Source organism: Lissotriton helveticus, chromosome 4_1 (assembly GCF_964261635.1).
Source record: "Lissotriton helveticus chromosome 4_1, aLisHel1.1, whole genome shotgun sequence".
NCBI classification, from domain to species: domain Eukaryota; kingdom Metazoa; phylum Chordata; class Amphibia; order Caudata; family Salamandridae; genus Lissotriton; species Lissotriton helveticus.
This window is the reverse complement of record NC_136063.1, coordinates 1,037,996,275-1,038,023,349: the sequence shown is the minus strand read 5'-3', so window position 1 is coordinate 1,038,023,349 and position 27,075 is coordinate 1,037,996,275. Positions and strand designations below refer to the sequence as shown.

The 27,075-nt window shown below is 49.6% G+C and overlaps 1 protein-coding gene across 1 annotated transcript in view; it reads left to right on the top strand.

Moving 5' to 3' along the window:
* NSUN2 (NOP2/Sun RNA methyltransferase 2) overlaps positions 1-22,764 on the top strand; it is a 506,360-nt gene extending 483,596 nt beyond the window's left edge. Inside the window, exon 19 of the mRNA XM_078687631.1 lies at positions 22,146-22,764. Within this exon, the coding sequence (XP_078543757.1) occupies positions 22,146-22,506 (361 nt within the window). The 3' untranslated portion in view covers positions 22,507-22,764. The remainder of the gene's footprint in view (positions 1-22,145) is intronic.
* The last annotated feature ends 4,311 nt before the right edge of the window (positions 22,765-27,075 follow it).

Below are 27,075 nucleotides of genomic sequence, written 5' to 3'. Positions count from 1 at the left end.
ATGGGGTGATACCCTGAAAGCGGTCCCAGGATGCTCGTTTCTGGTCCAGGTAGGACCTGGCCTGGCAGTTTGGGCTGGACTTTTCCCATGGGAGCAGGGTCAAGACTGATTTGCATATGGCTTGGTCTAGACTTGCAAAAGAAATGATGGATTTAATCCAGATCTGTGACTGGGGTCAATGTTTGATTTGTTCAGCATTCCGTCCATCATCTGTTGTCTTTGAATTTGTCCGCTCATCCAGCTGGAGCCACCATTCCTCTTGCCTTCAGGGAGCAGCTACAAATGCTGCTCCCTGCAGACTGGATCAATATTCAGTTCTGTTTCAGGGAAACAGATATGAAGTCCACTACCAGCTGGCGGGAGCATTTTTAAAGCTTCCGACGACATCTTGTAGAGGACTTGATGTTTAATCTCTCTTAGCTGGAGATTTGAAATTCCTCCAGCCAAGCGAGAGCAAACTTGTTTTCCCCAGTGCGGGCAGGGAAACCCGCTATGTCCCAGGGGTTGGCATCATGGGACATAGTCTGTGAGCCGGTCCCGGGTTTGGCCTCCCCAGGGCCATTAGTGGCTCAAAGAGGGGTACCACGCGGCCCTCCTCCCTAAAATGAATCTGCCCCGGGATGGGCTGTCTGAGTCCTTTTTAGGCTCTGAAAGGGAGTTGTGCGACCCCCCTCTCGTTATTATATATTTTCTGCCTCGAGGGTGGGTTGCCAGGGGCCCCTCAAGGCTGAGGGAGGGGGGCACGCAGTCCCCCTACCTATAAAAACATCAGTCCCGGGGTTGGACCTGGATGATTTGATCAACAGTGTCCCAGCGTCAGACCGGCCTCAAGCCCTGTGGTTCCTGTCAGCGGGCGATGTCTGTGACGGATCTGCACCTCGTGTGTCTTTGGTGCCTGGAGCGCGACCACTAAACCGAAGGCTTTGCGTGAGTGGTCTCGAAAGCTACTGAAAGCCCAGTGCTCTGCTCCGCATCGCTCCTGTTCTCGTTCAAGAGGAAAGTCTCAAGGACAGCCATGGAGCCCACACTCCTCGTCGCACTCAGTCATCGGGGAGGTCTTCGGGTAAGTCAGGGAATCACAAGAAGTCGAGGAAGCACAGGAGTTCTTTTACTTCAGCCCGTCCTTCACAGATGCGGGAATCCGAGCGTCCCCGCTCGGAAATTCCATCTCTCAAACAGACTTCTGTGACAGCTCTGTGCCTCCCTGCTTTTCCAGTAGCCGGAGCGTCTCCTGCCCAGATCCAGAAGTTCTGTGAAGCCTTGTACCTCATTTTTGGGCAGCCTGGCTCCGCTGGTGTTTCTTTCGGCCACACAGTCTGTTGGGGGCCTTAGGCCTTTGACGTCGGTGACTCCGGCCCGACTCAGGAGGGCCCTCATGGATCCGGCATGGGATTCGGATCGATGCAGATCGATCTTACTTGATCTTTCCCGATGACAACGCTCCCGGCGCAGATTGTGCCCACAGTCTGCGTCGATCCCATCCTTATCCCCGAAGTAGACACGGAGCCGGACCGACGTCACTCAACATAGATTCTGACACCGGAAGGAACTTTCGTTCCTGTTTTCATTCCTGGTGTTCAGTTTGAACCAGAGGGTAGTAACGAGGAATGGGAGGGACAGCTTGACCCTTTATCTGACTTGCAAATGGACCTGGGTGATGCCAGTTGTCTAGACACTTCCACTGTCTTGCTTTTTCACCCTACCGTGAGCTATGGAGGAGCAAGCTTCCTATGCCATGGTGATGAGAAGGGGGGCCGAGGTCCTTGGCCTTGAGCTCCCTTTGGTGGTAGTCAAGACTAAACCCCTTCTTGCTGTTCAATGAAGCCCTTGCTGATGTCCTTCTGGGCACTTATGTGAGTTATCTCAACAACCTATAACTCATGCCTTAAGCTAACTAGTACTCATGCCCCGCCATGCACAGTTTTCTCAGCTATAATTTTACTGAAAATGTTGCACTATTATTAATGAATGTCATAGATGTCATGGGTGATGTAATGTGGGGGGTAATTAGCAATGCATGGTGAGAGGGAGACTTCTTGTTTGTTGAGAGAACTTTACCTATAACTGCTACATTTCTATGGTTTCGTGTGGGTAAATTGTGCACCTAACTATAACGTCCCTGTGTAACCTCTTATTTTTTTCTGTGAATTTTGTAGTTTTTTTTTCCACATAAAGCAATATTTAATTACCATATGTTAATCCAACCGCCGCGCACAGCCTTCTGCCATGCGCGCCCGGGGGTTGGCTGCAGGGCCTGACCTCTGGGCATAGCCTGTGGTCCTAATCTCACAATACCATGCTTACAACCACAAGCCTGAGTTATGAAGGGGGCCCAGAGTTCGGCATATTTCTTATACTTGAGATCATGACACATTGTTAGCCGTTCCATGGCCAGAATCATCCAAAGCCTATGGAGCCAAGCCAAGTGGTCCGGCACTGTAGCAGAACCCCAGTGGAGTAGAATCGCCTGGTGCTCTGCAAGTAAAGCCAGTGCCATCTGTCAGCCTCTTAAGTGACCGTAGTGGAAAGGTGATTGGATTGGACAGCCCTAGCAAAGTGTAAGCTGAGAAGCGGGTAATCTCAGTGTTGAATGCCTCGTCAATATAGTTAAGCACCTGGTCCCAATATCTCTCCAATTGCGGGCAGTGCCATAAAAGGTGCGAAAGGGAGCCCGTAAAGCCACAGCCCCGCCAGCATTCTTCAGTGTGGTTCTTGTCCCATTGGTGTATCCTCGCTGGCGTGAGATACCAGTAGTATGCCACCTTGAATGCAGATTCAGTCCCTGCGGTGTTGTAAGCCGTGTGGTGTGCCCTATAGTAAATGTTATCCCACTCCTTATCTGTAAAGACCCGACCCAATTCTGCATCCCATCTAGCCTGTCCGCAGGAGCGCTTCCCTGTCGCGCATGGTGCCGCCAATCTGCAGACGCCCTTTCCGGGCAGATTTTGGCCTTGGGACCCCACTCCCTTGGCCTAAATTGCCCCCTTTTCATTTTTTAAATTGGCTGGGGTTCTGGGCCTCCAGGGCCAAAGTCTGCACGGGGAGGTGGGCCACATGCGTCCCTCTCCCCCTAGTAAACAAATTGACCTGGGACCGGACTCACCTGTGGCAGGTGGGGTGGGGATAGCAAACATGGGTAACTACCCTTGTCTTTTAAAAAAAAATAATAATTCTCCGCAAATTCTGAGGAAGGTTTAAAAATTTAAAAAAGGTTTTTGGTGACCCCTCAGTTTTTTTTCTTTCGTTTTTTTCTTGGGGCTTTGCTTAGTCAGAGTCTTCCTGGTTGAAGTGTTGACAGCTAATCAGGTCTCAGCATGAGATGGCTGGATTTGCGTCCCTAGATATCTTTACATACTTTTTCTTTAATAATTCTAAGACTACTGAATGGATTTGCACCAACTTACAACAAGCATTTACAATGCAATAGGTCTTGCAATTGCATTGTAAATGGCAACGCCTTTTATAATATTAAAAGGCATTGTCATTTACAATACCAATAGGTCAATCTTTGGCAAAAGGAGAACCTAAAAAAAATGGTGAAAGAATGTGCAGCGTCCGTGAAGCAGACGCCGGGTTCTTGTAAGCAGTAATTAAAAAAATGCACTGCCATTGTGCAGTGAGTGCTGTGGGGGTAGTAAATACAAAAAGCAGCCACTATTGTCCCTATTAGTCAATAACCAAATAGTGCTCACCCACTTATAACGCAGACCGTGGAACAAGCCAAGTAAAAGGTCCCGTCGTTATGGGAGGTAACAACCGGAGACAAGGCAGTACCAAGGAGGGACTAACCAGCCGGTTTACGAATCTGAAGCCAACATTTACAAAGGATAATGACAAAAGCCAATGATCAATATGGGCGGAGAGTAGGCTTGGCTTCCAGTGCATACTCCAATACAGCATGCCTCGCAGAGCGAACAGCGCTTGCGCGCTGCCTCTAGGCTCTACCTAAAAAGAGCTGCAATGCCTCTTGTTTGATAGACCGCTCTTTCCACTTTCCTCTTAATGTCTGACCTTTATCCTGTGTTAAACAATAGGGTAGCCTATCTCATTATTCTTTGTTGCAGGGTAAAATGTACTTTCCATTTATACACTCTTAATATTTGACATTTGTGTTAATAAATGTCTCTATCTAATTTTCACTGTATCTTATCCTTATGCAACTGATCTCTGTAAAGCCCTTTGACTCCCCTTGATTACTGCTAGAAAAACCTTTCAAAAAATAAAGTCCCATCACGGAGCGCAGTTACCTAAAAGCCCCGCGTTCAGTTTTCATGGGTTGGATATACCAATGTCTGCACACCTGTCTGATGCTGGGACATGCAAAGGGTGGAGAAATGATCAAATGCGCGCAAAGCCAATATGCCTTGTTTGATAAACAATGGGGTGCAGGTGTATGGGGGTCATTTAATGACATGGATTTCTCTACCAGAACACATATGTAATGGGGTACCTGCTCATACTCTCAACCTTGGACCACTGACTTTCATACCTCATTCATGCATCTTTGGCTCTTGATCTTTGACGCTTTCATGCAATAATACCCCGGAGAGGTATGTGGTGGAAGGGTGGGGGACGTGCAGTTCACACATTTAAATCCGTTTGTGACAGGTCTGCATCAAGTCCTACAGAGATCGATCCTGTAGGTGCTCTTCTACATTCTTTAAAATTTATTTTGTTTTGGAAGGGCCAATAAGCTACCAGATGCCAGTATGACACAGCATGGCAGCTCGGGCAGTTGCAAGCCTGATATAGAGATCTATCTGTGTATAACTAGCAGGCTGCGCTTCGAATTGCTGTCCGGCCAACTCAGCCTTTAATCTTCTCAATGCAGATAAAAAGAGTATTTTGAATTGTGGTGAGTGAGAGGGGAGGCAGAGGGACCACAGAGAGGTACGTGGGGAAGGGGGTTTGGGGTTGTGCGGGTCACACATTTGAATACGGATGTGATAGGTTTGCATCCAGTCCTACAGCGATCGATCCTGAGGGAACTACAGTACTATGCAATACACATCTCAATCCCACTAGAGTGCAAAGCGTGTTTTGCTTTGCCCTTAATTGGCTTGTCTGTATACATCTCCTGTCACCGAGCCTTGGCCCCAGTTCAAGCAGCACAGCTGTGACTGCTGCCTGCACACAAGGTGACTCATACCTCACCTTTCCTGCCAGTAGACGAACGTGTACTCGATCTTTGCCGTTGGCTCGTCATGTTTATTCTGGACTGGCGGCGATTGCTGTCTAATAACATTCTTTTAGACTTCTGGCAGGGACGCGTTGCCCTCTTTGCATTAAATCGGCATTTTCTGTAATAGTGCTTCATTGCTGTGGTTTGCTTGTTTCTAAGTGCTTCTAATGTTTTCAGAAGATATGGAAAAAGCCAATCTAGAGAGTTCCTATGTCGGTGGACCTGTGTGGAAGGCGCAGGGTAAGGGGAGTTGAATGGGGAGGGGGTGTTCACTGATACTTTGCCATCAAGGACGCAGCTGACCAAAGGTTCCGACATTAGGCACAAGCTGACAAGATCAATGCCGGCCCTGTATAAACATTTTGAGCCGGTCCATTACTCCTGCCAATCGGCCACCATTGTCCTGTGTACTGAATAAACAAAATAGTGCTCACCGACTAAATGAGAGAGACCACGTAACGCTGCAAGTAAAAGATCCAGTCCTGATGGGGAGTCTCAAAAGGAGACAGGGCGTGACAAGGAGGGGCTAAGAAGCCTCATTAGCAATCAGAAGCCAGCATTTACCATGGACGATGACGCCAGCCAGGGAAAAAGATGGTGGGGCTTTCACTCCACTTCTAAAACATACCCTACTACAATATGCCTCGCAGAGCATGCGCACTGCAACGCTAGGCGAGACCTTAAAAGGGCTCTTTATGGACAAAGAGCTGGCTTTCTGCCAAATTTGGTAAATTGCATGGGGAAAACGTTGGGACCCTCCCTTTTTCTCGGCCCCCTGTTAATGAATCACCTCGAAACCTTCCAGACAGCAGTTGAAGTGAGTTGTACACTAATTTTGAAAATCGTGAAAATTTGTCAAATTATACCAAAGTTATTAGCAACAAAAAAAAACGCTTCATCTATGGAAACTAAATCCTAACTTCAGCTACCTACTGGCAACCGACAGTAGCCAATATGGATGTGTTTTTTTAATATATATATAATCTAAGATTTTGTCCTGGCAGATTTTTTTTTTGCTGTGTCGTAATGGCACCTAAAAGCTGCAGTCAGGCTGCAATGACAGACCTGAGACCTGTTTTTAAGGACTACTTAAGTGGGTGGTGCAATAAGTTCTGTTGGTCCACTAGAACCATTTAACTTAGAGGCCCTGAGTGTTTATATATTACCAGTTCACTAGGGACTTATAAGTAAATTAAATATGTCTGTTGGATGTAAGCCAACGTTACCAATATTAAAAGAGGGAGTACAAGCACGTTAACCAACAAAAACGATTTCAGCAAAACAGGCGGAGTAAACGCAAAACGTTTGTTGGGAAACCATGCCAAAGATGTCGGGTCTAAAAATAATTCTCAATTTTTTTAATGCTGGAAGGAATTCAAAAAAGCTTTAGAAATGCAACATCAACAGTTAGTGTACGAGGAACTTTAAGGAAATGTAATCACCTGTAGAATAAATCGATAAGACATTTGAGCACATAAATCATCAATACCCCTTGCTTGCTGGTAGATGAGATGAATTTGAGACTTTTAACAGAAACCAGTTGATTGTATTTATCTCAAATTTTTTTGTATTCTGTTGCTTGATGAAATTTGACCGTAAAAGCTGACTCCTTCATTGAGGAAATTTCTTGAATGCTTGTCTGTGTGAACATGCAGGGAAAACAGATAAAACTAGGGACATTTCATCACATTGATTTTCTTTCCTGGGTTTTGTTTTCCAAAAGTTCATACAGGATTTCTCATGTTTTCTCCTTATTTCTTATTAATTGCTTGCAGCTGTGATTGATCACATTTGTTTATTGTATAAGAGTGGGTAGATATTTATATAATGAATGTTTGTCAAAAAGCTCTGACTAGAATCCCACTGCCTTCCATTGGCATGACAGTAAAGAGTTCACAAGTTTTAATTATTGGACTCTGGCCTAAGATTCCCAAAGCATTTATCTGCATAACTTCAATCTAGATTAAGTCCACAATGCTCCTGTTTATAGGCTTCAAATGCAAATGTGGGACAAATACTCTATAGCATTGGTCCCTGTGTTGGTCTGCAGGTCCAACTGAAGGGATCTGCAGTTGTTTAGAAAACTAAATATTAATAATAATAATAGCAGATTAAAAAATACATATGCATAAGAAGTCGAATTGAAAGTTTTGAAACCTCTCTAAATGTTAAGGAATGTGAAATTGGAAGTTAAAAATTAAGTTGGCATCCTTATCTTAATTTGTGGGAGCAGTGCAAGTACATCAAACGGAACAGAGTATGGACGATTGGTGATCTCAATTGAAGTACTAGTATGTACCAACAAAAAAGAAAGTATAATGAACAAAAAAAAGTGATTTCAACAGTCCCATTAAAATGTTGGTTTTTGTATATTTTTTTGTTTATGAATTAAAGTAAATATTCCATAACTTGTGCATTTGTTTGATACACCTGCTTCTGTATTTTTATGGATTGTTTTGAGGTTCAAATCATATACAACAGAAGTCAAAAGGTTGAGAACTGCTTCTCTGTAGTCTTTGGACCAGACCTCTGTTATCATGTGCTCTCAGGGGCTAAGGTACATGGCACACTAAGAAACGTTACTTGGCACAGTGGCCCTCCTTCGCATTTGTTTATTCTTGAGGAGGACTAGCACTGATTGTTTTGACTTGCTGAATGTGTCACTGGCATGGCGTTTGTTTCTCTCCACACATTTTGATGGTGAGGGGAAAAAATCTCAGGAACTGACACCAACTTACTGGTTGGTGCCAAATACTCTGCATCCTGAGGCTGAGTTGTTGGGAGGTGGTATTTGCTGTGTCGCCGACAGAGGGATGTTTTCAGAGTTCATGTTTAGATGACAACTATCCGTAATATTGCACTGAATTATAAATGTCTCCAAAAATGGTTTTCTGTGAAATATTTCACTGATCCTTTTGCTGCAAAGAAGTATACATTTATATCAAGTGTGGAGGTTATGGAAAGGTACTGCCTGAGAACGGCACTGAAAGCTACAAATCAAGAAATAGATGGTCAAGAACCCTTAATTGGTACTTACTGGAATCTATAATGTTGCCATGAAGTTCAATTCCCCTAACCAGTATGTGCGTTCCAGACTTAACTTAATCTCATTGAGAACTTATAATTCATTACTACCCTTTTCCACTGTCACTGAAATGTTAGGTCACCTATACAGCAAATAGAACCCCCTTATACGGCCTTTGAAAATGTAATCCACATACATTTACTGAATGCATTTTTTACAGCAAGCATTGACAAAACTAGTGGGTGTGATCTTGGCTGCCAGTGTTTTAGCTTCGACACTGCTCATTTTGTTTCATCATTGCTTTTGTTAAACTTTGTTGGCGTAGCTGCCACATCCACACAGTATATAAATATTAAACAAAATTGCCTAAAAACTAAAATATGTTGGTCTTTAAAAGCTAACAGCGCCATTTTGGCCTCTTGCTTAAAGAGAACTATTTTTGTGTGGCTGTGATCTTTGTGAATGAAAGAGCCAAAATGCTGTTACTCGCAGTAAAATTAACTGACTAAAGTGGCTGACCAGTTGCGTCATGCTGTAATGGACAAATATGAAATGTAAATGAATCAGACAATCAGTGTATGCGGCTAGCAAAAGCCACTTTATTTAAGTATATTATATAAATCTGAAAGAGGCAGTTAGTTAAAGATTCCATACCTTTACCCCAAGTCGTGCTCCGACTGCCGGCCCAGGAATCCGAAGTGTTTGCGGGAGGGGACCCGAAAGCTTCTTGAGGCCCGGCAGTCTGCTCTGCTCTGTTTGCGGTCCCGGTCGCGGAGTCACCACCACTCGTCCTTGAAGTCTTCGCACTCCTCAGGTAAGTCGAAGCACAAGAAGAAGTCAAAAAAGCGTTATCGCTCTTAAACTTCTCCCCATCCGTCGGCCGACACAACGAGGGATGTGGATGGTGCCCGTCCTGCGGCTCCGCGTGTGAAGCCCGAGGAGTCGACTCAGAGTTTCCCTCTTTTTCAGGGACCCAGAGCGACCCCTGCTGAGCTTCGAAGCTTTTACGACGCGATGCATGCCATCTTTGGGCAGCCCAACATTCTCTGGACTTGGCTGGGGACCCTGGGCCTTAGACGTCGGCGGCTCCCGCAGCGCAGGGTCCCCTTGGATCCAGGCCTGGATCCGTATCGGCGCCGGTCGTTCTGATAAAACCTCCCCGTCGCCGATTCCACTGCACCACGTCCGCAGCCAACCCCTGGTGTGCCCCCAGCCGGCGTCGACCCCGGCTTCTACCTAGATGTAGACACGGAGCTGGACCGACGCCGGATCCGGCGCTGACTGGCACTTTTGTGCCCCTGTTTTACCCTGGCTCTTTTAGACGAGATTGGCAGCCAGAGGAGCACTGGGAGGGGTCTGGAGACCCTTTGACTGACCAGCTGGGTTACGAACCGGACTGGAGAGGGGAACTGGGGGAAGCCAGTGGTCTGGATACCTCACCAGACATTGGCATGTTTTCTCCTCCTACCATGCATACGGAGGAGGGAGCGTCTTATGCAGTGGTGTTGCGTAGGGTGGCCGAGGCTCTCAACCTCGAGCTACCTACGGTGGCAGTCAGGACTACCCTCCTGACTGAGGTGCTTCAACCGGCAGCAAGCTCTTCAGGGCCCCTGCTAACGTTTAATGAAGCCCTCACTGACATCCTTTTGGGCACCTGGTCCAGGCTCAACCGGGGTCTCCTGTGGATAGGATGATTGCCCGACGCCACCGCCCGGACCCGGGCGACCCTGCTTTCCTCTCCCAACACCCCTAAGAGCTTGGTGGTTCAAGCCTCCACTTCCAAAGGCACATTCCCTACCACACCACCGGAAAGGGAATCCAAAAAGCTGAACCACCTTCGGAAGAAAATGTTTTCTTCCGCTAGCTTGGGCCTGCGGTCGGTAAACACCGCATGTCTGTTGGGCCGTTACTCCCACTCTGTGTGGGATACGGTGGCTCAAGTTCTGCCTCAGTGCCCGGTGGAGGTCCGGGCCATACTCTCCCGTGCAGTTGCCAAGGGGAGAGACGCATAGAGGTTTACCTTCCTCTGTGGGCTGGATACTGCTGACACACTTGACAGGACGATTTCAACGTCAGTAGCCCTTCAACGCTATGCCTGGTTGCGTTCGACTGGTTTTTCTGGGGATGTCTAATCTGCCCTTATGGACATGCCCTTTGATGGCTGTCGCCTTTTCGGCGACAAGGCAGACAACATGCGAATCTCTGGCAATGACCTGGTCCTTGAGTCTCTCCACCACCCACCCTGCACAGTCTGCCTTTCACCCCTTTCGTTGTAACGGAAGGGGTGCCCCACTACATCCCTCCCAGAACCACAGGCCAGCACAAGCTGGTCAACCACAGCGCAGCCGGGGACGTAGGAACCACCGGTGTGGTTCAGGGGGCCAGCGGGCGGGCCAGTCCACCACAGCCCCCGCTGCAGCAGCCTGCAAACCTTCCTAGTCTGACCTTTCAGGGCCACTTAACGCCAGTGGGAAGCAGGATCCGCCATCACCTCCCCCACTGGCCCACCATCATGTCGGACAGGTGGGTTTTGCAAATAGTCCAAAGGGGCGACTCCCTCCCCTTCGAGACTATTCCTCCAGCCATGCCACCTCAGTACCATCACATGTCGGAGAATCACCTGGCCCTTCTCCAACAGGAAGTTTCTGCACTCTGCGCCAAGGGTGCCATCGAGCGCGTTTCTGCCCCAGAAGTAGGTCGTGGTTGTTATTCCCACTACTTTCTGGTACCCAATAAGGACAAAGGCCTGCGTTCTATCTTGGATCTCTGGAACGTCAACCGCCTCCTCCGGAAGGAGAAGGTCAAAATGTTGACGCTCGCTCAGGTCTGGTCTGTCTTCGATCCTGGAGACTGGATGGTAGCGTTGGACTAGAAGGAAGCTTATTTTCACATTCTCATCCTGCCGGCCCACCTGCGTTACCTGCGGTTCATGGTAGGCCACAAGCACTTTCAGTTTACTGTGTTCCCCTTTGGCCTTACAAGCGCCCCTCAGGTTTTCACAAACGTGATGGTGGTGGTTGCAGCTCATCTGCGCAGATCAGGAGTTCTAGTCTTGCCCTGTCTCGACGACTGGCTGTTGAAGGCGAGCTCGCCCCAGGCTGTTGTTTCCCACCTGCAGACTACGGCTCACCTCTTGCATTTAAAGGGGTCCTCCATCAACATGCTGAAGTCACACCTGACCCCCTCTCAGAAGCTCCTCTTCTTCAGAGCGGTTCTGGACACAATGCAGTTTCAGGTTTATCCTCCCAAACAGCAAGTACGGGATATTCGGGCTATGTTTCTGATCTATCAGCCCCTATCCCGGGTTTCGGTCAGGATGAACTTGAGGCTGCTGGGCCTCATGGCCTCCTGCATCCTGCTGGTCGATCATGCCAGGTATCATATGCGGGCTCTGCAGTGCGACCTGAAGTTCCAGTGGGCGCAACATCAGGTGAATCTGTCCAATTTTGTCCAGATCACGGTGGGCACTGCACGACAGTGGTGGCTCATGAACCAGGATTGGGTCAACCGCAGATCCCTCTCCCTTCCCCAACCAGAACACACAGTGGTGACAGACGCATTCCTTCTGGGATGGGGCAGCCACATGGGAGAGGCGGAGATCAGAGGCCTCTGGTCTCCGGCGGAGTCCGGGCTCCACGTCAACCTTCTGGATCTTCGGGCGATCCGTCTTGCACTCAAAGCATTCCTTCCCTCTGTCCGGGGAAGAGTAGTACAGGTGTTCATGGACAACACACCGCCATGTGGTACTGTAACAAACAAGGCAGGGTGGGGTCTTGGACCCTATGTCAAGAGGCCCTAGGCCTCTGGACATGGCTGGAACATCAGGGCATGTCCCTGGAGGTTCAACACCTGGCAGGTTCACTGAATGCCAGGGCTGACAAACTCAGCTGCAGGTGAATGATGGATCATAAATGGGGTGTTCACTCGGAGGTGGTGCCAAGTCTCTTTCAGCAGTGGAGAGAGCCTTGGTTAGATCTAGTCGCCACCGAAGAAAACGCGCAATGTCAGCAATTCTCTAAGCTGGAATTTCCAAGGCGGCACTCGCAAGTCGACGCTTTTCGTCGCGAGTTGAGTTGCGGACTTCTATATGCCTTTCTGCCGCTACCACTTCTGCCCAGAGTACTGAAGAAGATCAAGCGCGACTGGGCCCAAGTCATTCTTGTGGCTCTGTATTGGGCACAAAGAGTCTGGTATCCCGAGCTGCTCAACATGGTCATCATTCCTCCGATCAGACTGCCTCTTCGGGAGGATCTTCTGTCGCAGCAGCAGGGGATGGTCCTCCACCCAAACCTGTCCAGTCTCCACCTCCTTGCGTGGAGATTGAGCAGCGGCAGTTGACGTCGTTTAACCTGCCTCCCTAAGTCTGTGAAGTAATCTGGCAGCCAGGCTTCCCCCCACTAAGACGGTATACGCCAGCAGGTGGAATAAATTTGTGGCATGGTGCACAGCAAAGGCTGTGGATCCCCTATCTGCCCCGCTTAATGAGGTTCTCTTGTTCCTCTTACCTTTGGCCCTGCAGGGCTCTGCTCTGGGCACTCTTAAGGGCTACCTCTCGGCCATTTCAGTCTTCCTGATCAGCCTTCTCTTTTCAAGTCCCCTGTTGTAAATAGATTTCTTAAGGGCATCACTCATCTTTTTCCTCCTGTTCCCTTCGTAACGCCCCTGTGGGACTTGAACTTGGTTCTGACATATTTTATGTGTGCTAACTTTGAGCCACTACTGTCATCTAAGACTTCTCACTTTGAAAACTGCTTTTCTGGTGGCCATCACCTCTCTGCGCAGGGTGAGTGAGCTGCAAGCTCTGTCTTCCATGCCTCCCTTTCTGGCTGTCTATCCGTACAAGGTTGTCCTTAGAACTAGACCACCCTTTCTTCCCAAGGTGGTTATTTCGTTCCACATTGTCCAAACCATCACTTTGCCCACCTTCTTTCCGCCTCCGAATCCTTCAAAAGAGGAAGAGAGGTCCACCGTCTGGATCCAAAGCGTGCGCTTTCTTTCTACTTGAAGCGCACAAAACAATTCCGGATGGACGACCAACTCTTTGTGGGTTACGTGGGCGCTAAGAAAGGTCGGGCCGTGCACAATCTGATCATCTCCAAGTGGGTCGTTTTATGCATCAAAGCCTGCTATTCTTTGGCTAAGAAGGAGCCTCCAGTGCAGCTGCGCGCCAATTCCAACAGGGCGACGGCAGTTACTGCTGCTCTGGGACAAGGAGTCCCCCTAAATGACATCTGTCAGGCAGCTACGTGGGCATTGCTGCACAGAAACACTACTGCCTGGACAGCCAAGTCGGGAGAGACAGCTTCTTTAGCCTTTAGTTTTGTTCTCCAGGACTTTCCGGTGTGAACTTGGTTCTGGGATTGGGCGGCCACATATATTAGAGGATGAGATCAGAGGCCTCTGGTCTCCGGCGGAGTCCGGGCTCCACATCAACCTTCTGGAGCTACGGGCGATCCGTCATGCACTGAAAGCATTCTTTTCCTCTGTTTGGGGAAGAGTGGTGCAGGTGTTCACAGACAATACCACCACCATGTGGTACTGCAACAAACCGGGCGGAGTGGGGTCCTGGACTCTGTCTAGAGGCTCTCCGTCTCTGGACATGGCTGGAACATCAGGGCATATCCCAGTGGGGCAGCGCACCCATTCCACCAGGGCGACGGCAGCTACCACTGCTTTGGGACGGGGAGTCCCCCTTAATGACATCTGTCAGGCTGCTATGTGGCCGTCTCTGCACATGTTCTCAAAAAACTATTGCCCGGACAGCCAAGTCCGGTGAGACGACTTCATTGGCCGTTCTGTTCTCCAGGACTTTCTGGTGTGATCTTAGTTCTCAGACCCCTCCTCCGGGGTTGATATTGCTGGGGTATCTATGCTAAGGTAAGGAATCTATAACTGCCTCCTTCAGATGAACACGGTACTTACCTTTGATAACGATCTATCTGTAAGAGACATATATTAGTTATGGATTCCATACCGCCCCACCCATCCTCCCCGTTCTGGGAACTGACTTCTAGGGTCAGAGAATCCCTTTCAGGGCCCTAGTTTTATGCACCAGCGGTCAGTGTCTTGCATGGCTCTTCGCTTCTAGCGTGGAATGTCAAGTAAAAGAACTGACGACGCGCAAGGGCGAAGTCTAAGTAGCTAGCACAACGTCATCTCAGTGACTACTACGCCAGTGACGAACGTGGAGCCAACCAACGCCACCTTTCGACGTGTAGGGGTACTGCTGACTAAAAATTCTCCAGGTCCAGTCTGACGCCTGGGGGTAATTCTAAGGTAAGGAATCTATAACTAATCTATGTCTCTTACAGATATATTGTTACCGAATGTAAATGTTTGTCGGTCTATGAACCTGGAGTCTTTGCGGAAGCGGTCCCGAAAGCTTCTGGAGGCCTGGCAGTTGGCTCCGTGCCACTCGAGGTCCCGCTCGAGAGGAAGGTCGTACAGTCACCACCATCACTCCTCATCGAAGTCTTCGAGTAAGTTGAAACGCCAAAAAAAGGTGAAGATGCACAATTGCTATTCGCCTTCTCCTTGTTTGTCGGCTGACACGACCCGGGATGCAAAGGTAGTCGTTCTTCATCTCCGGGACTGCTCCAAGCTTCCCGCCCTTCCCAGGAGCCAGAGCATTCCCTGCCCACCTTTGTGCATTTTACAAAGATCTCCACTCCATATTTTGGCAGCCCGACTCCGCAGGCGCGCCTTTGGGCCGGGCCGAATCGGCTGGGGGCTCTAGGCCTCAGCGCTCCCAGGGATCCATTCCTGGTTCCGGATCGGTGCCAGTCGACCTCACGACACCTCCTTCAGCACTGATTCCTCTGACGACGCCTCTGCCACCTCCAACGCTTGTTCTGTCCCCAGCCTAGGTCGACCCCGGCCTCCCCCTCAACTTTGACACAGAGCAGGACCGGTGTCAACTGACGCCGGTACCGGCGCTGACCGGTACTTTTGTACCACTGTTCTACCCTGGCGTTCTCTAGTGCCCTGAGTGGCAGCCAGAGGAAGGTGAGGAGAACTGGGAGGGGTCTGTTGACCCTTTGGCAGACCAGCTAGAGGAGCCAGACTGGAAGAGGAATTTTGGGGAAGCCAGTGGTCTGGATATCTCCCCAGACCTTGGCATGCTTTCTCCCCTTACCTTGGCCATGGAGGAGGGAGCCTCCTTGCTATTGTGTTGTGTAGGGCGGCTCAGGCCTTGGGCCTTGAGCTTCCTACGGTGGCAGTCAGGACGAATCTCCTGACTGAGGTGCTTCAGCCGGCAGCGGCTTCTTTGGAACCCCTGCTACCGTTCAATGAGGCCTCACAGACATCCTTCTAGGCACTTGGTCCAGGCCTAGCACAGGCGCTCCTGTCAATAGGATGATTGCCCGACGCCACTGCTCGGCCCAGCGTGACCCCATTTCCCTCTCCGAACACCTGACCCCCAAGAGCTTGGTGGTACAAGCCTCAACATCCAAAGGCGCGTTCCCTTCTGCTCCCCCCAGATAGGGAATTCAAGAAGCTGACCATCTTGGGAAGAAGATGTTTTCTTCCTCTAGCTTAGGACTGCGGTCGGTGAACACTGCATGTTTCTTGGTCCATTACATCCACTCTGTGTGGGATACGTTTGCGCAAGTGCTGCCACAGTGTCTGAAGGCTTAGGTCACACACATCTTTGCAGTTGCAGAGGGGAGAGATGCAGCAAAGTTCACCATCTGCTGTGGGCTGGACACCACCGACTCGCTGTGTAGAACGATTTCTGCGTCAGTAGCCCAAAGACGCTACTCCTGGCTGAGATCCACTGGCTTTTCTGGGGATGTCCAATCAACTCTTTTGGACATGCCCTTTGATGGCCGTCGTCTGTTTAACAACAAGGCGCTCAAGCCCTACAAGGATTCTAGATCTATGGCCAGATGCTTGGGCCTCACTGCCACTTCTCGTCCTGTGCAGTCTGCTTTTCGCCCCTCCATGGCTATGGAAGGGGTGCACCAACACGTTCCACCCAGGACCACAGGCCAGTGCAAGCTACCCAGGCTCTGCACGATGGGGGACCCAAAGCTGCGGGTCTTGAAGCCAGCGGGCGGGCCAGTCCACCAGTACCCCCTCTGCAGCAGCCTCTAAGCCTTCCTAGTCCAACATTAAAGGGCCAGCAGTTGCCAGTGGGCGACAGGATCCGCCATCACCTCGCCCACTGACACAGCATCACGTCGGACAGGTGGGTTTTGCAGATTGTCCAAAGGGGCTACTCCCTCCCCTTCAAGACTACCCTTTCCTCCATGCCACCAACACCCCATCGCTTGTCAGAGGATCACTTGGCCCTCCTCCGTCAAGAAGTTACGGCTTTCTTGGCCAAGGGAGCTATTGAGCGAGTCCCTGTCCCAGAAGTAGGTCGTGGTTGTTACTCTCACTACTTTCTGGTGCCCAAGAAGGACAAAGGCCTGCTTCCTATCTTGGATATCAGGGACGCCAACCGCTTCCTCGTAAGGAAAGTTCAAAATATTGACATTAGCTCATGTCCTGTCTGCCCTCGACCATGGAGACTGGATGGTAGTGTTGGACTTGCAGGACGCTTACTTCAACGCTCCTGTCCTGCCAGCCCACAGCTGTTACCTACAGTTCACCGTAGGTCACAAGCATTTTCAGTTCACCGGGTTCCACTCGGGTGTTCACAAAAGTGATGGCGTTGGTCGCAACTCCTCTGCGCAGCTCAGGGGTTCCAGTCTTACCCTGTCTCGACGACTGTCGTCTCCAACCTCCAGACTACGGCGGACCACCTGCTGGTGGATCATGCATGGTGGCATATGCAGGCTCTGCAGTGGGACCTGAAGTTCCAATGGGCGCAGCATCAGGGGAATCTTTCAGATTTCGTCCGGATCTCTGAGGGCAGTGCACACCAATTGCAGTGGTGGCTAACTAACCAGGATTGGGTCAACGGCAGATCCCTCTTCCTTCCCCACCCAGACTTCACAGTAGTGACAGATAAGTCACTTCGTGGCTGGAACATCGGGGCATGTCCCTGCTGGTTCAACACCTGGCAGGTTCCCTGAACACCAGGTCGGATGAACTCAGCCGCTGGTGCATGATGGATCACGAACGGCGTCTTCACTCGGAGGTGGTGCAAGGTCAACTTTCAGCAATGGGGAGAGCCTTGGTTAGATCGGTTTACCACCGAAGAGAATGCGCAATGTCAGCAGTTCTGCGTGTTGAAATTTCCAAGGCTGCACTCGCTCAGCGATGCTTTTAGTCGCTAGTGGAATTGCGGTCTTCTATACGCCTGTACCACTTCTGCCCAGAGTGCTGAAGAAGATCAAGCGCGGCCGGGTCCAAGTCATTCTTGTGGCTCCCAATTGGGCATGCAGAGCCTGGTATCTAAAGCTCTTCAACATGGCCATTGAGCCTCCGATCCTACTGCCTCTTCTTGAGGATCTTCTGTTGCAGGAACAGGGGATGGTTGTCCACCCAAACCTGTCCAGACTCCACCTCCTTGCTTGGAGATTGAGCGGGGACAGTTGACAGCTTTTGACCTGCCTCCTGAATTTTTGTAATTTCATCTTGGCAGCCGGGTGTCCCTCCACTAAAATGGTATCTCCTGTTGATGGAACAAATTTGTGGCATGGTGCACAGCAAAGGCTAAGGATCCCCTTTTTGCCCCTCTCTGAGGTTCTCCTCTTCATTCTTTCTTTGGCCCGGCAGGGCTCTGCTCTGGGCACCATTAAAGGCTATCTTTCGGCCTTTCATTGCCTTCCTGATCAGCCTTCTCTTTTAGAGTCACCTTTTGTAAATAGATTTCATGAGGTCATTACTCACCCTTTTCCTCCTATTCCTTTTGTAATGTCCCAGTGGGACTTGAATCTGGTCTTACCTTATGGGTGCTCCTTTCAAGCCTCTTCATAATTGTCCTCTCAGACTCTTGACCTTAAAGACTGCTTTTCTGGTTGCCATCACCTCTGCTCCCAGGGTGAGTGAGCTTCAGGCTTTTTCTTCTAAACCTCCTTTCTTTGCTGTTCATCCGGACAAGATTGTCCTTCGAACTACACCTTCTTTTCTTCCCAAAGTGGTTACCTCTTTCCACATAGGACAGACCATCACTTTGCCCAACTTCTTCCCGCCCAGCATCCTTCTAAGGAGGAGGAGAGGCTCCACCGCCTGGATCCAAAGTGTGCGCTATCATTTTATCTGGATCGCACAAAACAATTCCGCGTAGATGATCAACTCTTAATTGGCTATGTGAGTGCCAAGAAAGGTCGGGCATGCAAAAATGAACCATCACTCGAAGGGTCGTTCTTTGCATTAAAATCTGTTCTCTCTTGGCGAAAAAGGAGCCTCAAGTAGGGCTGCGCGTCCATTCCACCAGGGTGACGGCAGCCACTACTGCTTTGGGACGTGGAGTCCCTCTCAGTGACATCTGCCAGGCAGCCACATGGGCATCTCTGCACACATACACAAAGTGTTATTGCCTGGATAGTCCAGTCCAGAGAGACGGCTTTCTTGGCAGTTTAGTTCTCCAGGACGTTCTGGTGTGAACTTAGTTCGCAGACCCACCTCTGGTTTTGGTATTGCTGGGGTATCTATTCCAAGGTAGGGAATCTATAACTAATAGTCTCTTTCAGATGAACAAGTTACTTACCTTCGTTAACGAAATATCTGTAAGAGACATACATTAGTTATAGATTCCTTACCGCCCCAACAATCCTCCCCCTTCTGCTAACTGACTTGTAAAGTAAGGGACTCCCTTTCAGGGCCCTAGTTTTGTTCACCAGTGGTCGGTGTCTTGCATGGCTCAGCTCTTCTGGTGTTTAATGTTGTGTAAAGTACTGACGTCAGCGGCGTCTAAGTAGATACCGCAAGGTCATTCCAGCGATCACTATGCCAACGACGAATGCAGAGTCAGCCGACGCCGCCTACCGATGGGCAGTGATACTGCTGAAGAAAAAATTCTCTAGATCCAGTCTGACGCCTGGGGGTAGTTCTAAGGTAAGGAATCTATGACTAATATATGTCTCTTACAGATATATCGTTACTGAAGGTAAGTAACTTGTTTGTCACTGCAGCTGATTTTTCCCACTGTCCGTGAACCATCATTGAAACACTAACTACTATAACCTACTGACCAATGTTTATCATGAAGTATTTTACATTTTCTACAGCAAATAAACCAATCTCTGATAGAGACTTCTTCCCCCAGATTTCTTACCTTAAAACACCTCCAGGTTGTCAGACTGGGTCCAGAAAATTTCCGACCAGTACCCCTGTGCACCTGGTTGATCCCATTGTTTGACTCTACATGGTGTCGTCTACATTGAAAGTGGTGTGTGCGGTGCCTATATAGGCACAACCTCGGCGCTCTGACATCCGGTTTTTCCTTTCTGCACCCGATAGAGTTGATCTGGTGTGAGCTACCAGAGAGTCACTTTTTGACTTTCTTTTTTTCGATGTTTTGTCAAACTTTTTTGAGAATTTCCTTGTGTGAAGAATGTCACCCAAGAAGCCTGCATGTGTCAAACTATGTAGGGCCTGTCCCAGGCACATCTGGGTGACAGATCCCCACGTGGTGTGTTTAAGGTGTTTTATTGAGCAGGACCACAACTCCAAGACATGCAAGGACTGCTGCGCTATGCATCCCAAGGCGCTGAGGGAGCCATCCTCGAGGCGCCACAGCTCCCATCATTATTCCCAACTCCGACATGGAGCTGGAGCAGAATCATCCGACAGCAACTTTGGTGCAGACTGGGTCCATGCTTCACGAAACGGTGCTCATGCCTTATTTGTAAATCAGGCTTGGAGAAGGAGACGAAGGGAAGGGATCTATGCGCTCCTAATGGGTACCAGCGCCCTGAGGAAGAACAGGACAACTTGTATGAGGAATTGCTGAAGGCCAGTGGGGTAGGCACTTCACCCGAGACTGGCCTGGTCTTTCCTCCTACCATGGCTATCGAGGAAGGAATCCTCTTCTTTGATGGTGGTGAATAGGGCGGCTGAGGTTTTGGGCCTTGAGTTCCCCACAGTAACGGTCAAGAAGAACGTCAACAGAGGTGCTTCAGCCAGGAGTTTTGCAGCGTAAATCTTTTCTGGTTTCACGTGCTGTGCATTATTCCGCCATCTATTGGTTGGGTATGGAATTCTCTCCAAAAACATTTGTCTTTCTACTCTTTTTGTTTTTATGTTGATGGTGGATGTCGATGGACCTCCATTTGGTGTCCCCTTGGGATGTTGTCGTGCTTCCTCCAAAAGCTCCCAACTTTGGTCACCATCTTCATGTTTATTTTAATTTTTTCAGTTCCTTCCTTCCCGGTGTGTCATGCGTGTATTGTTTGACATATAAGCATGAACACATTAGGGTAAAAAAATTCAAACGTATCCTTATTTTAAATCTCATAGGTTGCTTTTTCACTTGAAGACCTGTACAGATGTTTCTGATCAACCGCAAAACTTTGGGTTGAAACTTTGACCAACTATCTATTGGTTGCCTCTACGGACTCTGTATCCCTTTAGGGCGATCAAGAATAACTATTTCTTGCCCTACTCTCACTGTATCAAACAAAGGAATGCCATTAGACAATCTTTTCAGAGAAAATTGTTATAATAAATCTGTAAATTGTTTTTTAGTCATTCTGTTTCACTTTTTGCACTGCACAAGCACTCACATCTTTCAGCTTTGGAGCAGCCTCCTCTATCATGCAATACTTTTGATTTGCAAATGTTTCTAATACAAGAAGATTTATAACTTCTACAGTATTTGCGTGTTCTTGCTCTTTGAAGTTCCTTCATATGTCTTTCTATGAATATTATTGTATGAAATGGGATTTATACCCTGAATTTATAGTTAATAATCAACTGTATTTTTTATAACTGTCTTGCATTCCAGGTAGGCTAGACCATCACCCTGCCTACTTTCTTTGCTCCACGTGATCCCTCAAAAGAGGAGGAGAGACTCCACCACCTGCACCCAAAGAAAGCGTTGTCGCTCTACCTGGACTGCACAAGAGAATTCCAGGTGGACGATCAACTCTTTGTGGGCTATGCAAGAACTAAAAAGGAAAGGCAGTGCAATAAAGGACCAATCAGTCATTCTGTGTATTAAGATGTGCTATACATTGGCCAAGAAGCAGCCCCCTGAGGGCTTGCTGTCTCACTCCACCAGAGCAACGGCTACAATCACTGCAGTAACGTGCGGCGTCCCGTCCTGGACATTTTTCAGGCAGCAATGGCGGCCTCACTGCTCATGTGTACCAAACAGTACTGCATAGACAGTCAGGTCTGTTGTGATGGGCACTTCTCCCGTTCAGTCCTGCCAGACTTGCTAATCTAATTGGATTTGCAGTCCCACCTCTGGGGAGGTATTGCTTGGGTATCTATTCTATGGTAAGGAATCTGTGGCTAGAAGTCTCCTATGAAATGAACAAATTACTTGCCTTCATTAACGCCTTATCTGGTAGAAACTCTCTCTAGCCGCAGAATCCCTACCGAACCTGCCATCGTCCCCGCTCTGCTAACCATTTACGCTGTAGGGAACACCCTTTTCTGGGCCTTAGTTTGTCACACCAGTGATTCAGTGCTCTTTGTACCTCTGCGCTCCTGGCGTGGAATGTCACGAAAGTAAGTGACGTTAGCATGCTAAGGTGGCAGCTATATAGGTACCGTGCATGTCACCTCTGGTGCGGCTAAAGACGCATGGAGCTGAACAGCGCCACCTACCGGCACTCATAGGGCCTGCTTGAAAATCTTCTGATCCAGTCTGACACCTGGAGATTATTCTGTGGTAAGGAATCTGAGGCTAGATAGTCTCTACCAGATGTGTGTCTAGCGTGGTTTGGTTGGAGCTAGAGAAAGTAACTGAAGAAATGTGAAGCGTACTTTAATCCAAGCATGCAAAATTCAAAGCCTATTGGCAAGATATGTTGTTTGCACACATTTTACATATTTCTACATTAACTTTTTTTGTTTTGTTTTTGGAATGTTTAGATTACCAGATACTCTTCAGTGTGCCATTGTTCTATGTGGTTGGAGGGGCAAGACCTCAATCCGCTCGTTTGTGCCAAAGAATGAGAGACTCCATTATCTGCGTATGATGGGAGTGGATGTATTTCGAGAGAAAAGAGAGGACGGTAGAAAAGGCACTGGGGACAGTAAAAGCTGCACAGAAAACGCAGAAGAGCAAGAAGTGGATTCAGAGTGTAAAACTGAGACAAGTGAAGTGGAAATGGAGACAAAACCGTGTCCGGACTCAGAGGAGGGTGACCTTAAAGTTGAGAATAAACCTGAAGGGGTTCAGCTTGATGAAGTTGAAAATAATTCAGTTTCTAAGATAAAAGATGATGACTAACAGAATGTTTTAAAATGTTAAAAACGTACATTCTAAGTAGTGGCTGTATCAGCTGATAACTTGATAAAATGATGAATATCGTATTCAATGTGAATACCTTTAATATTTTTTTAAGGGACTATTTTTCTTTAAGAACTGGTTTTTGCACATTACTATTACATGCCTTTTAGTAATTTGTTTTTATATCATTTGAGATGTGAAGCTTAAGTGTACTGTTTGAATTTTCTTGTAACCAGAATAAAAAGAAAAATATTGTTACGTTTCTGTAGTGACGTATTTACTGTATGTTGTTCCTGAGAGACATTATTCCTTCCTCATGCTTCTTAGGTTTATTTTCGAACACACAGCTGTCTAACCAGAACAATTGTTTGTATACATACATGCAATGGGCTTTTGAATCCGCCCTTTTCCTTTATTGGATTTATTTAAGCAGCTTCTTTTAGTCATTGAAACTTTTTGAAACACTTATCTGAAAGAGACAATTAGTTATGAATTCCTTACCGTAGCATTACCACCAGGCGTCAGACTGGATCTGGAGAATTTTTTCGTAGCAGTACCCCTGCGCGTCGGTAGGTGGCGTCGGTCGACTCCGTGTTCGTTGTTGGCATCGTGATCGCCGGGATGATCTCGCGGTATCTACTTAGACGCCTCCCTCACGTGCTGACGTCAGTTCTTTCTTTTCCGTCCCAGCCAGTTTCCGTTTCCGTCCCAGCCAGTGTAGATCCGGAGAGAGCTGTACCTCTAGTCACTTTTTGACTACTTTTTTCGACTTCTGTTAGTCATTCGACTCCTGGTGCACGTAGGCATATCCCGTCCTTGAACCGGATTCAAGGCTTGTGACTCCTGTCGCAAATTGATGTCGGTTACGGACCCGCACCTCGGGTGCCTTTGGTGTTTGGAGTGCGACCACCGCCCGAAGTCGTGTTCCGACTGCTGAGCCATGAACCCCAAGTCTTTGCGGGAGTGGGCCCGAAAGCTTCTCGTGGCGCGGCAGTCCACTCCGCCCCGCTAGAGGCCCCGGTCGAGAGGGAGGTCGCGAAGACACACCCCAACTCATCATCGAAGTCTTCGCCTTAGGGTAAGTCAAAGCACAAAAAGAAGGCGAAGAAGCATTGCTGCTGTTCACATTCTCCCCGTCCATCGGCTGACGCAACATGTAATCCAGACAGATGGTAGTCGTCCAGCTCCCCGCGCGGAGCCTGTTGAGTCGACTCGGAGACTCCCTCCCTTCCCGAGAGCTGGAGCCCCCCTACCCAACCTTGTCATTTTCACGAAGCCCTCCACTAAATCTTTAGGCAGCCCAACTTCCCCGGCGCGCCTTTGGGCCCTGCAGGCTCGGCTAGGGGCTCTAGGCCTTCAATGCCGGCTGCTTCGGTCCTGGCACTGCAGGGCCCCCAGGGATCCAGGACTGGATCGGCACTGGTTGACCTTACAACACCTCCGGCGTCTAATCCACTGACACCGCCACAGCCCCCTCCGACGCCGGTTGTGTCCCCAGCCAGCGTCTACCCTGGCCTCCATCTGACCTGCACACGGAACCATACCGGCGTTGACCAACACCGGATCCGGTGCCAAGTGGTATTTTTGTGCCAGTGTTATATCCTGGCGTTCCTTATCGCCCTGAGAGGCAGCCAGAGGAGGACGAGGAGGACTGGGAGGGGAATGGTGACCCTTTAGCTGACCAGTAAACCGGACTGGAGAGAGGATTTGGTGATGCCAGTGGTCTGGATACTTCACCAGAACCTGGTATGCTTTCTCCCCCTACCGTGACTGTGGAGGAGGGAGCCTCATACGCAGTGGCGTTGCATAGGGCAGCTGAGGCCTTGAACCTTGAGCTTCCTACGGTGGCGGTTAGGAATAATCTCCTACCTGAGGTGCTTCAACTGGCAGCGGCCTCTTCGGAGCCCTCTCTTGCCGTTCGATGAGGCCCTTACTGACATTCTTCTGGGCACTTGGTCCAAGCCCAGCACAGGGGCTTCTGTGGATAGGATGATTGCCAGACGCAGCCACCCGTTCCCGGGCGACCCACTTTAACTCTCCCACCACCCTACCCCTGAGAGCTTGGTAGTCCAAGCCGCTACTTCTAAGGGCGCATTCCCTACTGCTCCCCAGATAGGGAATCCAAAAATCTGGACCATCTTGGGAAGATGTTCTCCGCCAGCTTGGGACTGCAGTCGCTGTACACTGCATGTCTTTTGGGCCGTTATTCCCACTCGGTGTGGGATACGGTTGCGCAGGTGCTGCCACAGTGCCTGGAGGAGGCCCGGGCCGCTCTCTCCCGCGCAATCGCTGAGGGTAGAGATGCAGCGAAGTTCACCATTAGGTTTGGGCTGGACCCAGCAGACTCGCTAGGCAAAACAATTTCAACATCGGAAGCCCTAAGACGCTGCGCATGGCTGAGATCCATTGGCTTTTCGGATGATGTTCAGTCGACTCTTTTGCACATTCCCTTTGTTGGCCATTGCTTGTTTGGCAACAAAGCGGACAACGCGCTTCGAGCTCTTTAAGGATTGTAGGGCTACGGACAGATCCTTGGGCCTCACTACCACCTCTCGCCCCGCACAGTCTACTTTTCGCCCCTTTCGTGGCTACGGAAGCGGTGCCCCACTATGTTCTTCCCAGAGCCACTGGCCCGCACAAACTGTTCAGCCCCTGTGCGGTACGGGGCGTGGGACCCAGCATCGTGGGCCAGGGGACCAGCGGGCGAGCCAGTCCACCAGTGCCCCCTCTGCAAAAGCCTCCAAACCCTTCTGGTCTGTCCTTTCAGGGCCGCCAGTGCGTGGCAGGGTCCGCCATCACCTCCCCCCACTGGCAAACCATCAAATTGGACTGGTGGGTTTTACAGATAGTCTGAAGGGGCTACTCCCTCCCCTTTGAGACTACCCATCCATGCTACCTCAATTCCATCACATGTAGCAGGATCACTTGGCTCTTCTCCATCAGGAGGTTACGGCTCTCTTGACCGAGGGTGCTATCGGGCGAGTTCCTGCCCCAGAAGTAGGTTGTGGCTTCTATTCCCACTAATTTCTGGTGCCCAAGAAGGACAAAGGCCTGCGTCCTATCTTAGATCTCACGAACGTCAACTGCTTCCTCCGGAAGGAGAAGTTCAAAATGTTGATGTTGGCTCAGGTCTTGTCTGCCCTTAACTCTGGAGACTGGATGCTAGGGTTGCTCTTGCAGGATGCTAGTTCCACATCCCTGTCCTGCCGGCCCACAGGTATTCCTTCCCTACGGTTCACGGTAGGCCATGAGCACTTTCAGTTTACCCTGCTCCCCTTTGGCCTTACAGCGCCCTCCGGTGTTCATGAAAGTGATGGCGTGGTCGCAGCTCATTTACGCAGATCAGGGGTTCCAGTTATCCCCCCATCTCGACGACTGGCTGTTGAAGGCAGGCTCGCCCCAGGCTGTCGTCGCCCATCTCCAGCCTACTGCGGACCTCCTGCTTTCACTGGGGTTCACAGTTAACATTCCGAAGTCACACCTTAACCCTTCTCAGAAGCTCCCTTTCATCGGAGCGGTTCTGGACACAGCACAGTTTCTGGCCTATCTTCCTGAGCAGCAAGTCCAGGATATTCTGGCTATGATACTGATGATTCAGCCGCTATCCCTGGTTTCGGTCAGAATGACTGAGGTTGCTGGCCCTCATGGCCTCCTGCATCATGCCAGGTGGCATATGCAGGCTCTGCAGTGGGACCTGAAGTTCCAGTGGGCACAGAATCAGGGGAGTCTTTCCGATTACGTCCAGATCTCAGAGGGCACTGCACACCAGTTGCAGTGGTGGCTAACGAACCAGGATTGTCTCACTGGCAGATCACTCTCCCTTCCCCAACCAGAATTCACAGTGATAACAGATGCGTCACTCCTGGGATGTGGCGGCCACATGGGAGAGCCTGAGATCAGAGGCCTCTGGTCTCTAGCAGAATCCCGGCTCCACATCAACCTTATGGAGCTCTGGGCGATTCGTCTTGCACTGAAGGCATTCCTTCCCTCTGTCCAGGAAAGAGTAGTGCAGGTGTTAACGGACAACACCACCAAGTGGTACTGCAACAAACAGGGCAGTGTGGGGTCGAGAACCCTATGTCAAGAGGCTCTCCGCCTTTGGACATTGCTGTAACACCAGGGCCTATCTCTGGTGGTTTCTACACCTGGCAGGTTCCCTGAACGCCAGGGCGGACAAACTCAGCGCAGGTGCATGATGGATCACGAATGGCGTCTTCACTTGGAGGTGGTGCAAGGTCTCTTTCAGCAGTGGGGACAGCCTTGGTTAGATCTATCCGCCACCAAAGAGAATGCGCAATGTCAGCAGTTCTGCGCTTTGGAATTTCCAAGGCGGCACTCGCTAGGCGACTTGTTTCGTCTCGAGTGGAGTTGTTCTTCTATATGCCTTTCCGCCTATACCACTTTTGCCCAGAGTGCTGAAGAAGATCAAGCGCGACCGGGCCCAAGTCTGTTCTTGTGGCTCCGGATTGGGCACAGAGAGTCTGGTATCCCCAGCTCCTACACATGACCATCAATCCTCCGATCAGACTGCCTCTTCGGGAGGATTTTCTGTTGGAGCAGCAGGGGACT